Source organism: Elephas maximus, chromosome 6 (assembly GCF_024166365.1).
Source record: "Elephas maximus indicus isolate mEleMax1 chromosome 6, mEleMax1 primary haplotype, whole genome shotgun sequence".
Classification (NCBI taxonomy): Eukaryota; Metazoa; Chordata; class Mammalia; order Proboscidea; family Elephantidae; genus Elephas; species Elephas maximus.
The window spans coordinates 26915064-26929148 of NC_064824.1; the positions used below are offsets into that span (position 1 = coordinate 26915064).

A 14085-nucleotide genomic window follows, 5' to 3' on the forward strand; every position below is an offset into this window, starting at 1 on the left:
ACCAGGCACTCCCTGGAAACTCTATGGGGCAGTTCCACTCTGTCCTATAGGGTCACTATGAGTCAGAATAGACTTGACAGCAGTGGGTTTGGTTTGGTTTTTTTAAATCAGTTTATGTTAATGCTGAGAGTTTTGGTGGCACTTTAATATTCACAGAGCAAAAAGGATTTTCAGTCTCCTTTGAGACACGGGAAGTTCAGCTCAGAGAAGTAAAGTGAGTTACCCAATGCCAACCAGAACCAGGTCCCAGATCTGCTGGCTCTTGGGGTTTCCAAGGCCACCACTTAGTGGCTGCTTCGTCTGTAAAGAAACTATGGACCACGGCCCAGTTTTGGCAGAGACACAAACGAGAGGAGGAGACAATCCCATCCAATGTAGAGTTGACTCCGTGGATGGTCAAATCATGTCCCTAACTGTAGACAAGATCACCTAAAGATGCCACCTTCCTGATTGCGGCCATATCTTCATTATTCATAGCCCATTATTTCAAAATATTTTTTCCTAAAATGAAATGATTTTTTTAGTTAAATTATTTTACAAGAGTGGACCAGCTGGCACCTCTGACACTGAGTTTCCCTTGGATAGCTGCCACCCCATCATCCTGGGTTCCAGAATGAACATAGGTAGAGCAGATGTGAGCCCAAGTCTCAGTGAGGAGCCAAGACAAGCAGGCTCTCTAGCAGGAGGCATAGCTACCCAGCTGAGCCTAGCCTGGCCGACCAACCCTCAGCAAACTTATATTACCAGTTGTTACTGAGTCGACTCTGACTTCTGGTGACCTCACGTGTGCCTTAGTAGAACTGTGCTCCTTAGGGATTTCAGTGGCTGATTTTTCGGAAGTAGATCGCCAGGCCTTTCTTCCAAAGGTGCCTCTGGGTTTACTTGAAACTCCGACCTTTTTGTTAAAAGCCCAGGAACCAAATAAATATATTACAAGGGTTAAGGGGAAAAAATGAAAGAAAGAAAATCTAAAGGACGCACTATTAGTGTAATAAAATTTAATTATTTCGGTCCACCTGATCAAGATGTTAAAAACGCACTGGTGATTGACAACGCTTATCTCAGGACTATTTAGTATCGTTTTTGTTTTCTAAACACAAATCAGGATGTTGGTCAGGCTTTTTTTCTTATGGGATATTCAAAAAGATATTTAAGATCTATGCAACTTAACAATTGCTATCGCTTATGTAGTTTTTATTATGTGACATGAATTGATCTAAACCCTTCGCATTTGTGAACTCATGTAACCCTGGCATACACACAAAATAACCAGAGGAGGCAGGAGCTATCATACTTATTTCCCAGATGCGAAAACCGAGGGTCAAGCGGTAAAAGGGTCAAGCGGTAGCGTGCCCCAACTCACAGCCTGTAACTTGCAGAATATGTAGTTTATATGCAAAAGGCTCGGGAAGCAAAAGTACTCCCAAGCCACTTTGCTTGTCGGTCCTCTTTTGGAGCAAATTCTGGAGAAAGGGACATCGAAAGTTTTGGTGGCTAACCTTTGTATGAAATGGACTTGCTAACTTTCGTTTCAGGGCGGGGCCGTCTGGTGGCTTGGACACTTCCCTCATCCTTCCTTCCGCCGCAGCGACTCACGCCTGCTTCCCTCTTCTTCCCCTATCTCGCCTTGCAGCCTTTCATCCCCTCTCTCCCTCGTCCCCAGCAGCACTGTCTCTCTACGGCTCCGCGCAACCGCGTTGCCCTGGAAACGCACCCCGCACCGCCCGCCGTCGCGCCGCCGTGATGTAATCGGCGCGCCGCTGGCGTCAGGATGCGAGGCGGGGCCGCGGGCCCGGCCGGCCGGAGGCGGGGCCGATGTCAGGGCCGAGCTCCGGGCCTCCGCGGCCATCGCTGCCTGTGCGGTCCCTTCCCCTCGCCCGCCCGCTCCCCGCCCTCCCGGGCCGAGTGGAGCCGGGTGGCGTCAGCGACCTAGCTCCGAGGGGCATCTCGGCTTCAGGGGCTCGGCCTCCAAGGCGCCGCAATGCCGGACGCGGCGACGGATCTGTGAGGCCGCGGCCGCGGCGCTGGGCGGCGGTGGGGCCGGGCCGGGTCTGCTCATGGTGCCGCCACGACGCCATCGCGGGGCAGGAAGGCCAGGTAGGCAGGCAGGGGAGGCCCCAGATCACCCGGAGCCAAAGCCGGGGCCGAGTCCCTGCGAACAGCCCTACCTCCAGCCCTTGGTGGCAGCCGCAGTGCCCTGACCGAGATGGGGACGGTCTCGAGGGGCGGCGTGAGGGGGCGGCTGACAGGGGCGCCCTAGACCCGTCCAGACTCGGGCATTGAGGAAGCAGCCAGCGAGTACTACTGTCGTCTCCCTGGAGGTCGCCGACCCTGTCTGGAAAGGCGTCACGGACTTAACTTTTTTACCGCTCCTCCCACCCCATACAGTAGGAGGAGTCCCTTTAACAGCTGTTTCCTCTCCTTACTCCTCGTGAGTTACTGTTTTGATCTAAAATAACTAGGCACAGTGACAGGGGTGGTTGGGGGAGCGTGAAGGATCCTTTTCTTTACCACGAGAGATGACCGGAAAGGTGCCCCAAGACCTACAACAAATCACTTCCTGCCAAATAATCAAATTCCACTCGAGGGACAGAAAAGGCACTTTTAGAAACAGGCGCCTGTCTAGACACTGTCACTAGGGTGGATTCCCCTGGAGGGAGAGGCAAATGGTGTTCTGTATTTTTGAAATTCTGAGGAGCTATTTTCCAGTAATAAACTATTCTTACATACGCCGTATGTTCACTATTGCTTTTTTTCCTGCGCCAGGCACTTTTCAGACCATAATCTGAAGTATGCAGTGGATAGATAGCACGAAAGTCTAGATAGAGAAAAGTGTCCAATTATATTTAATACATTTTAGTGTTTTTTCCTCATTTGCTTTCATTTTGAAGGTGAAGAGTAAAAAAGATGTGATAAATCTTGTTTGGAACGTTGATGTTTTCATAAGCACCCCTTTGTTATTTTTAGGTGCGCTGAGTTCTTCACCTCCTTTTAGGCTCATATCTGCCACGTTTCCAGGTATTACTTTTGAAGACCTCAGAAAAGCCTTTAAAATCAGGTACGTTCCACATCTTTTATTTACTGTGTGGTTTTCATAATAAATGCCCTTTGTTTCTGTTATGTTAATTTTCTCTTTTTTGTAAGGTTATTTGTCCAAAATCATCTCTTATGTGATCTGTATTTTCTAAAAAACAGACTACAAATGGTGTGTGTATTTATCATGAACCGAATGAATTCCCAGAGCAGTGGTTTCACTCAGCGCAGGCGAATGGCCCTTGGGATTGTTATTCTCCTACTTGTTGATGTCATATGGGTGGCGTCCTCTGAACTTAATTCGGTATGTAATTCTTTTCTAGGAATGATGGTACATTATAATAATAATTTTACTGTTAATCTATAGTATCTCTAGCTATTACTGTTTCATACTTAGGAAAAGCAGTATTTTGAATGTTGCTGAAATATTCGTTTTCTTTGATATTTAATTAGTGTCAGTTCAAGTTGGAACTGAGATACTCTTTGTTGTTTCATATATATACATTATGTTAATATTTGAAGATGTTTCTATTGGCGTTTTTAAAATTCAATCCTAGTCTCTATAAATGTTACTTTCTAGTAGAGCAACCATCCAGGATACAAAACAATTTGCCACCATTCAGTAGAAAGCAAGACTGTTTTTGGACAATGAAAAATAGTGTAAAGCGATCAGAGTTTTCATGTACAGGTCACTGTTAAGCATGTGGATGGGTACTTGCACATTTATATGTTTGCTGGCTCAAACGTTATTGTGAAGGGCACATTAGACGATCATTGCCTTTTAGTTAAGTTTTATTTTGTCTTCATTGACGACGTATTGACAGTAATGGGGTATTTTGAGTTTGCAAGCTGGTTTTTCTTTCTACTTGTATGATTATCCTGTTCTGTTTAGTTGATGATCCCTATAAAAAGACCAAACCAGTTGCCAGTGAGTTAATTTCCAACTCATGGTGACCTCATGTGTGTCAGAGTAGAAGTATACTCCATACAGTGTTCAAGGGCTGATTTTTGCCAGGCCTTTCTTTTCCAAGGTACCTCTAACCTTTTGGTTAGCAGCTGAGCATTTGACCCTTTACACCATCTAGGAACTCTATCTAGATCCTAGAGATGCTCATTCCTCTTGGGTTATCATTTCTTCTAGGCCTTTTCAGTGTCCATAACTAGAGTTTTTTGTTTTTTTTCAAGGAGACCAAAAAAATCATGAATTTGTACTGATATTTGCATTATAGGTTTTTATGTAGCTTCCTAATAACTTTAAACTACACGCGATTTTCTTCTTTTGTGATTTGTTTCCTTTTTTTTTTTTTTTTAATGCTATTTTCTCTGCTTGGGCTAATTCTAGGAACCCTGGTGGCACAGTGGTTAAAACGCTTGGCCACTAACTACAAGGTTGGTGATTTGACCCACCAGCCCGCTCTGTGGGAGGAAGATGTGGCAGTCTGCTTCTGCAAAGATTTGCAGCCTTGGAAACCCTATAGGGCAGTTAGTTATCTGTCCTGGAGGTTGCTATGAGTGGGACTTTTGATTCGGAGCTAATTCTTATTTAGCCTTTCAGATACATCTCAAGAATTGCTTCTCTGGGCAAACTTTTCCATAATCTTCAAAATGATCTGTCAGCCTTCGATGCTTCTGTGACACTCTTTATGTCCCTACTATGGTATTCAGCACATAGCACTGTGTTCTCATCGTGTATGTCTCCTTTACTAGACAGTAAGCTCCTCAAGGACAGGAAAGCCTATCTTATCCTTCTTTAGCCTCCAGCATAGGTCCAATTGCATAGTAGGCTTTCAGTGAATGCTGAACAAAACTTTTTTTGCAGGTTGTTGTTGTTTTATTTGGGGATATTATCCTTCGTATGTAAGACAAATATAGTATTCAGAAGTGAATCTAAATTTTTTTTTTTTTTTAGTCCTTTTTGATCTTGCTCTTCCAAATGAACTTCAAGGGAATTAAAGAAATCACGTAATGGCCTTATTTTTTTGGAGATGAGTAATAAGATTTAAAATCATCTCACAGTTGTCTGTATAACTTTTTCCTCCACAGTATGTTTTTACTCAGTACAACAAACCATTCTTCAGCACCTTTGCAAAAACATCTATGTTTGTTCTGTACCTCTTGGGCTTTATTATTTGGAAGCCATGGAGACAACAGTGTACAAGAGGATTTCGAGGAAAGCATGCTGCTTTTGTAAGTTTTTTGGAAATTATTTTTAGTGTTTGATGTGGAAGGAATGTATTTTTTCAAAGTTTAAAGATGTATTAGTTTTTTAAGGGCAGTCAGATGTAAGTTCAGTTAAGTGAGTGAAGCAGCAGGAGATAAGAAACACCTACTTTTGTTTAAATTTTTAAATTTATTCTTCTGATCAACTTGTTATCAGAATATCTTATGAGAAATCAAAGGTACGTAATTACTTTTGTCCCCTTATGCCATCACATCCTCTGCGTTGTTAAGAATTGCTAAATTAGCCAAAATCTGTTAATGTGGAGAGGATGATGAAAAGTAAGGAATAAGAATATCTAGAATCTTTAGTCATTGGAAGAATGGATGGAACTGTGTGCCCAAAAATGTCTGTCAACTTGGCTACGTCGTGATTCCCTTGTATGATTGTATACCATTTTATCTTCTGATGTAAATCCTATCAGTATGATGTAATAAGATGGATTAGCTATACCGAAGAGGTCTACAAGATTAGGTAGTGTCTTAAGCCAGTCTCTTTTGAGATATGAAAGACAGAAGGGAGTAGAAAGACGTGGGGACCTCATACCACCTACAAAGTACCACTGGGAGCAGAGCGCATCCCTTGGACCCAAGGTTCCTATGCTGAGATGCTCCCAGACCAAGGGAAGACTGATGCATCACAAAGACCTTGCTTCAGAGCTGACAGAGAGAGAAAGCCTTCCCCTGGAGCTGGTGCACTGAGTTCAGACTTGTAGCCTACTGGACTGTGAGAGAATGAACTTCTCTTTGTTAAAGCCATCTACTTGTATTTCTATTATAGCAGCACTAGATAATTAAGGCAGAATTTGGTACCGGGAGTGGGGTGCTGCTCTAACAGATACCTAAAATTTGAAAGCAGTTTTTAAGCTGTGAGTGGACAGAGGAACAGCAGCGAAAGTGGGCCAGCAGCAGCAGAGAACCTGCAGCGGTAGAGAAGCGTTAGTGACAGAGAACCAGCAGCAGCAGAATCAGGAGACCGGCACCAGACTGTGTTGGAGTTGACCCATGGAACGAGAGAGCTGAGTGCCCATGTGCAGGAGACTTCCGGGCGGAGCGGGGTGCCTCTGGGCACTTATTGGTGGAGCTAGGCTTGCTGACTGGTGGAGCAAGAGAGCTGAGTGCCTGTGCACAGGAGGCTTACTGGCGGAATGGGGTGCCTCCAGGCACTCACCTGTGGGGCTACAGAGCTTTGGAACACTTGCCCCAGTAGGGTACATGCGGACATGAGGCCTGAGAAGCCAAGAGGCCAAGAAACTGGGAAGCAGATGCAAAAGAGACAAAGAACACAAGAAGCCGAGCTTCCTCAGCCTCATAAGGTATGGCTGTAATCTCAAGGGTTTCAATGGGTGGAGCCATGGCCTCTGTTATTTCTAAGGGTGGAGTTTCCACTCAGATGAACTAGGAGGGTGGTGCACATAAAGCCAAGGGAACAGAGTTGCTGTCCCAGTAAGCCTGAAAGGTGGAGCTGAAGTCCAGGGCCAAGGGGACTCCATTTAGAATCCAGAGAGCGTGGCCAATACCTAGAGTCTGGAGGGCAGGTCTGTTGTGTAAATTGTCTTAGAGAACAGAGGATTATTTTCAGGCCTTGAGGGCTGATGTAATGTGTTCTGCTAACTTGCTTGGTGCCTGTTACGCCTTCTTTCTCTCCAATTTCTCCTGTTTGTAATGGAAATGTCTGGCTTGTGCCTGTTCTGCTATTGTACTTTCGAAGTACAAGAATAACTTTGTATTCTAGATTTCACAGATGAAGAGGAATTTTTGGATTTTGGGCTTGGAATTGATTTAAGACTTTTGCTATGATATGATGGGGTGAATATGTTTTACATGTGGCAAGAACATGAGTTTTGGGGGACCACAGGGTGGAACGTCATGGATTGAATTGTATACCCCAGAAATACCTGTCAGCTTGGCCAGGTCATGGGGCCTTTGTGTGATTGTCGTTTTATCTTCTGATGTGATTACCCTGTATGTTGTAAAGACAAGTATTATTTGATTAGTTGAAAAGTTGATAATAGAACCAAAATAACTAAATAGTAAAATGAAAATAGCATGTTTTCAGGGTATGTTTCAGATGTATGGATATTCAGATTATATTCTTTCACTGAGGTAACAAACTACTGATTCACAGTGTACAAATAAGTAGTAATTTACGTAGTGATCTATCTTCCTTATAGAAGTAGAAACTTTGAATTTTTGAGAATGAAACTATACAAAGTGTCACACATTAATTCTTTTATGTGTACTATTTTTAAAAAGTTTAAATAAGACTTCTTGTCTTAGTTAATGAGTATATTCCTGAGGAATGTACACAGGTACTCATTAGAGTTTCATCAGGGACTTTTCAATAATTGTTTATGAGGTAAAGCCTAGAAACATACACTTACATGTGTACACAAATATAACTTAGGAAAAATATAAATATATACATTTTACTTCATAGAAATAGTACATGTACGTAATAGAAATGTATGTACATTATAGTATTACGTGTAGGAATACATTATATGTGAATTTATATGTGCACATTGTAGATGTGCTGCAATGGATTGCTTTTACATGGCTTTTTTCCCTGTGGTTTTATAATTTCCACAAAATGATTGGATGGAACTATGCAAATAAGGTGCTTGTGGCCCACCAAGGGGATTGGACAGCTTGCTAATAATCCAAATAAGGTGCATGGCACCCTGGTGGGGGGGTGGGACCATGCAAATAAGGTGTATGGAACCCTGATGAGGGGATTGGCCAGTTTTGCCATCCCGCTAAGCTTAAAAGAGAGTCAATCCCAGAGCAGAGGGGGAACCTCACTACCACGAAGAAGAAGAGCCGGGAGTGGAGCGCATGCTTTGGTCGGTGCACTGAGAACCTAGACCCAGGAGACAGGGAACTGTAACACCAGAGATGGTACAAGATGATAAGAAGCAGCAGCAAGCAAGTGCAGCAGAGAACTGGCAGCAGCAAAACCAGGAGACAGTGTGGTGGGCTCACTAACTCAGAGTGAGAGAGCTGAGCGCCTTCAGGCAGGAGACTTGCTGGCAGAGTGGGGCGCCTCCAGGGACTTGTCTGCAGAGCTAGGCTTGCCGACCCACAAAGCTAGCGAGCTAAACGCCTCTGGGCTGAGGTTTACTGGCACAATAAAGTGCTTCTGAGCACTTATTGGTGGAGCTAAAAGGCTTTGTAACACTTGCCCAAGCAGGGCAGAGGCCAGGTTGGCCCAAGCAACCCAAGGGCCAAGAGGCCAAGGGCTAGGGAGAGGCCTGCCTGTAGGCATGGCCAAGAAGCTGACTTGGCTGAAGAACTGTATCTTGAGTTGTTCCTGATTTCTGAATTGTAACCTGTTGATTCCCTAATAAACCCTATAAGCATGAGTATTGTCTGTGAGTTCTGTGTGGCCATTGCAAGGAATTATCGAATCCAACAGAGAAGTACAGAGTGCTGTGAGAAGGATGGCTGGTGTCAGAATTGATAAAAAGGTTGGAAAGAGGAGGTATGTCTGACCTCTGCCTCACAGGAATCAGCTTTGGGCTGCTGCTGCTGTTGATTCTCTCTCCCCCTTGTGAAGTTAGAGGAAGTCAGACCCCGCCACCACACCATTTTTACGGTAGAAAATGCACAGTAACAAAAAAGAAAATAACTCCTTGTGATTCTTATCATTCAAAAACCATTCTTTTTCATCTATGTATTTGTATTTTAGTTTTAACAAAAATGTGATTGTACTGTTTTGTCCTGTTTTATAACCTTCTTTTTGGGCTTATTAATAGTAAGTATATCATGAAAAACTTTTTACATAAATTTTTTAATGTTAAGTGTTGAATTTTTTTTTTCCTTTCTTTCTTTTTTGCCCCAGACCCAGACCCAACTACTCCGTCCCTAAAAGTATTTGGATGTGTCCAGGAAGGTGTTGCTTTTTACACAAATTTTATTGTGCTTCAGGTGAACGTTTACAGCACACATTAGGTTCTCATTCAAAAACTTATATACTAATTGTTTTGTGACATTGGGTGCAATCCCTGAATATGTCAGCACTCTCCCCGTTTCTTTTTACACCCCAGGTTTCCTATGTTCATTCGCCTAGTTCTCCTGTCCCTTCCTGCCTTCTCATTTTTGCTTTTAGGCAGGTGTTGCTTATTTGCTCTTGTATACTTGTTTGAACTGAGAAGCACGTTCCTCACATGTGTTATTGTTTATTTTATAGGCCTGTCTAATCTTTTCTTTTTTTTTTTCTTTTCTAATCTTTGGCTGAAAGGTGGACTTCAGGAATGGCTTCAGTTCTGAGTTAGGGTGTCCGGGGGTCATAGTCTTGGGGCTTCCCCCAGTCATTGTCAGACCAGTAAGTCTGGTCTTTTTTTGTGAAATTGAATTTTGCTCTGCATTTTTCTCCTGCTTAGCCTGGGACCCTCTATTGTCATCCCTGGCAGAGCAATTGGTGGTGGTAGCTGGGCACCATCTAGTTCTTCTGGGCTCAGGCTGGTGGAGGCTGTGGTTCATGTGGTCTGTTAGTCCTTTGGACTAATATTTTCCTTGTGTCTTTGGTTTTCTTCATTATCCTTTGCTCTGAACATGCTGGGACCAACAGATGTATCTTAGATGGCCACTCACAAGCTTTTAAGACCCCAAACGCTACTCACCAAAGTAGGGTGTAGAACATTTTCTTTATGAACTATGTTATGCCAGTTGACCTAGAGACCATGGTCCCCAGCCCTCAGCCCCAGTAACTCAGTCCCTCGAGGTGTTTGAATATGTCTAGGAAGCTTCTGTGACTTTGGTTGGGTTGTACTTACTTCCCCTGTACTGTGTGTTATATTTCCCTTCACCAAACTTGATACTTGTCTACTATGTAGTCATTCTTTGCCCCCACGCCCTACCCACAACCATCAAAGATTGCTTTTTTTCTGTGTGTAAACCTTTTCTTGGGTTTTTATAATAATGGTTCATACAATATTTGACCTTTTGTGATTGACCTATTTCACGCAGCATAATGCCGTCCAGATTCATCCATGTTGTGAGGTATATTTCGTGGATTCTTCATTGTTCTTAATCATTGCATAGTACTCCATTGTGTGTATGTACCATGATTTGTTCATCCATTCATCTGTTGACGAGCACTTAGATTGTTTCCATCTTTTTGCTAATGTGAATAATGCTGCAGTGAACATGGGTGTGCATATGTCTATTCGTGTGATGGCTTCTGTTTACTTTTTAATATATTTGTCGGCCAGTGGAATTACTTTGTGAGTTGTCTATCTGTCTTGTCCATTTTTCTACATGGACTCCGTTTTTTTTTTTTTTTTTCTTACTGATTTTATAACAGTTCTTTATGAGCCCTGGTGGCACAGTGATTAAGAGCTCAGCTACTGACCTTAGTTACTGACCAAAAGGTCAGCAGTATGAATCCACCAGAGCCACTCCTTGGAAACCTTATGGGACAGTTCTACTCTGTCCTATGGAGGAGTCTTGCTGTGAGTCAGAATCAACTCCATGACAACAGGTTTGGTTTTTTTCTTTTTTTGGAATTGAGCATGGGCTCTGGAGTTTGAATTTTGCACTGTCATTTGCCAGTTTTATGACCTTGGGCAAGTTATTTCACCTCTCTAGACCTTTCTTTATAAAGCGGGGATAGCAGGATAACTGTATTAAATAAAATCTTGTTCATATAGCACTAGCACAGTGGTTCTCATGGTGCGATCTGGTCCCTGAGATCCATTCAGGGGCTCCACAGTGTGACCTGGTCTCTAAGATCCATTCAGGGGTTCTTGAGATCAAAAACTATTTTCATGTAATTCTAAATGTTATTTGCCTTTCTCGGCAACCTACCCGTTTTTCCTTTACTGATCTGAAATGTTACAATTGTCTTATGAAAAGGGCATAAACTTTGAACTTAGACTAACTTGGGTTTTAACCCTGGCTCTGCTACTTAAATTAGGCCTTTAAGCCTCAATTTCCTCATTGCGAGGACGACACTCAAACTGCAACTGCACTATAAAGGAGGCAAGGTGGGCAAACCCCACCTTTATCACTAACAGTGTGGCGTGGATCAGCATGCATCCAGTTCCCACCTGGAAATGAATTCAGACTTCACCTTCCTACATTTCCATTCCTTGTCTCCAGCTACTTCTATGACAAAAACTCTCAGATCCTAACCACCCAGGGTTAGTTAGATCAGACCCCATTCCTGAGCTGGGTCAAAACATCCCTGGCCACCTGAGGCCAGGTCATCAGGGAGTAGCCATAGGCTTAGGAATCTGCACAACTTCCTGCATTTCAGACCAGCTGGCCTCCCTGTCTCTCCCTCTGGTCCCCTGGGGACTAGGTTACAAACTAGAAGTACCCCGTCCTTCTTCATCAGCAGCCCTGCAGCCGTTCTCTATCACCCAGCCACCTAGAGAAGGGTCTACACAAATTGACCTGGTATTGCCAGTCCCTGTGGATTCCTTAATTCTCTTTACAACTCACAACATTAACAGAGACTATAACCTATACTTAAGGAGCCCTGGGGGAGCAATGGTTAAGTCCTCAACTGCTAACCGAAAGGTCCGCGGTTCGCCATCCAGCGGCTCTGTGGGAGAAAAGACCTGGTGATCTGGCCCTGCAAAGAGTACAGGCTAGGAAATCTTATGGGGCAGTTCTGCTATCCTGTAGGGTTCCAATGAGTCGGGACCTAGCGACAACATTGCCTATACTTAGTTACCCATTTGGGGCTCTGGTGGAGCAGTGGTTAAGAGCTGGGGCTACTAATCAAAAGGTCAGCAGCTCAAATCCACCAGCCGATGCTTGGAAACCCTATGGGGCGGTTCTGCTCTGTCCTGTTGGATTGCTGTGAGTCAGAATTGACTCAACAGCAATGGGTGTTTTTGGTTTTAGTTCCCTGTTTATTATAACCAGAAAGCATACAATCGAAGAGACATATCTGGCAATGTCTGGGAGAGGTCTCAGCACAAGGCTTTCATTGTGCATGGTGCACCCTCTCCCATGCATGGATGTTCTCACCAATCCAGGAAGCCCCAAAGGGAGACCTCCAAGGTCCAGAGTCCCCTAGTCATTGGGACCTCAATGAATATGCATGATTGAGGCCTTAATGCATAATTATGATCAGTCCAATCGGAATATGCATGATCCCATCATGCCCCCTTTCTTCCTGAAGTTAGCTGGCCAGGTGTGGGTCATGTGTAGCCACTGCTTGCCAGGCTATTTTGGAAAACAGAGCACCTTAATTGCTCAGGTTGTTTTCAGAAACCAGATACAAAAGGCCAAATCTAGTCCTTTGTCCCACACTCATCAGTAATATTAAAGTGATAATACCTCCCCGATCTGGTTGAATACTTGGCACAGTAATAGCCCTTGTGGTGCAGTGGTCATGTGCTGGGCTGCTAACCAAAAGGTTGGTGGTTTGAACCACCAGCCGCCCTGTGGGAGAAAGAGGTGGCAGTCTGCTTCCATAAAGACTACAGCCTTGGAAACCTCGTGGGGCAGTTCTACTCTGTCATACGGGCTTGCTAATGAGTCGGAATCTACTCAGTGACATTGGGATTTTTGGCTTTATGCTCTTATAGGTCTATCCTGTATTTCTGGTTCTACTCTTTCGATCTGTCTGACTAGTACTACTTTGTAAAACGAGTTTAACTGAATTTTATGTCCCGTTTTCTGTATTTAGCTTACAGATGGTGAAGGTTATTTCGCTGCTTGCACGACGGATACAACTGTGAATAGTTGTTTGGTAAGTGTTTCCTGTCTCATCAAGAATGGAGCAGGTAGGGTTGAGCCATGGCAGGGAGGATTGAAACAGCTTCGATGGCACCACAGCTATTTAGGATGTAGCTATAGCTCACTATTGCTTGCCTTCCATGAGAATTGTAATTTGGTACTTTCTTTGCTTAGGAATACCTGGGACGTAGAGGTAAGCTATTCAGTGATGGGGTTAGGGGGTGGATAATTGAGGAATGGAAATAGTGAAGGACAATACTTTGTTTCTTACCGACAGTCACTTTGTGTTGTTATATTACTGTCATTTAGAAACATTTTTGCTTGACACTGAGAATATATGAGCAGATTGTTCATTTATTCCATAAATATTTTTAGAGCACCTAATATGTGCCAGGTACTTGTTCTAGGCTCTAGAAATAAAGCTTACGTTCTAGTGTGAGAACATACATCTATTATTATCCAATAATTAGCAAATGAAGTAATTAACATACTTGCTTTAAGGATTTATAATCTACTTGGAGACATAGTGTCTTAGTCGGAGTTCTCTAGAGGAGCTAAACCAGTGAGGCATAGATAAACGCTTATAGAGAGAAATTTACTTAAAGGAAATGGCTCACGCAGTTGTAGGGGCTGGCAGGTCCCAAATCCGTGGGTCAGGTGACCAGCTGAAGACCTCTGCTGGCTCATGTGGTTGCAGGGGCTGACAAACCCAAAACTTGCAGGTCAGGCAGCATGCTAGAGACTGCTGTGGGCTTACGTCCCAAGAACTGGAGGTCAGACCAGAAGAGTGCAGGGTGGAGAAAAAGCTTTGCCAGAACATCCATTTATATACTGGAGGCAGGCCACACCCCCAGGGAAACTTCCCTTTCAGCTGATTGGCTGCTCATATCAGATCATAAAACGGAAGGTCATTACATAGTGTCTGCCAAATCATAGCCTCGCCAAATTGACATAGAACATTAACCGTCAGAGGTAGCATGTAAAAATCTGTTCCTTTTAGACCATGCCTAGGACACATCTTTAAAATGTATTATTGGCAATACATCTTTCCAAACTTGGCATTCTATAATGACAAAAATTTCAAATTTACTTTAAAATTTAATACCAATTTCTGAAGTACTGGCTTGGGGACCTTAT

At 43.6% G+C, this 14085-nt stretch overlaps 1 protein-coding gene across 2 annotated transcripts in view; it reads left to right on the forward strand.

The window, feature by feature from the left end:
* The first annotated feature begins 1837 nt into the window (after positions 1-1837).
* The window catches only part of SLC35F5 (solute carrier family 35 member F5), a 50237-nt gene continuing 37989 nt past the window's right edge, over positions 1838-14085 (forward strand). The window contains exons 1-5 of one of the 2 annotated variants that reach the window (XM_049889205.1): positions 1838-2097; positions 2968-3058; positions 3196-3337; positions 5077-5220; positions 12899-12961. In XM_049889205.1, coding sequence (XP_049745162.1) covers positions 2058-2097; positions 2968-3058; positions 3196-3337; positions 5077-5220; positions 12899-12961 — 480 coding nt within the window. In that variant the 5' untranslated portion in view covers positions 1838-2057. The remainder of the gene's footprint in view (positions 2098-2967; positions 3059-3195; positions 3338-5076; positions 5221-12898; positions 12962-14085) is intronic. The other variant, XM_049889204.1, reaches the window with a different exon arrangement.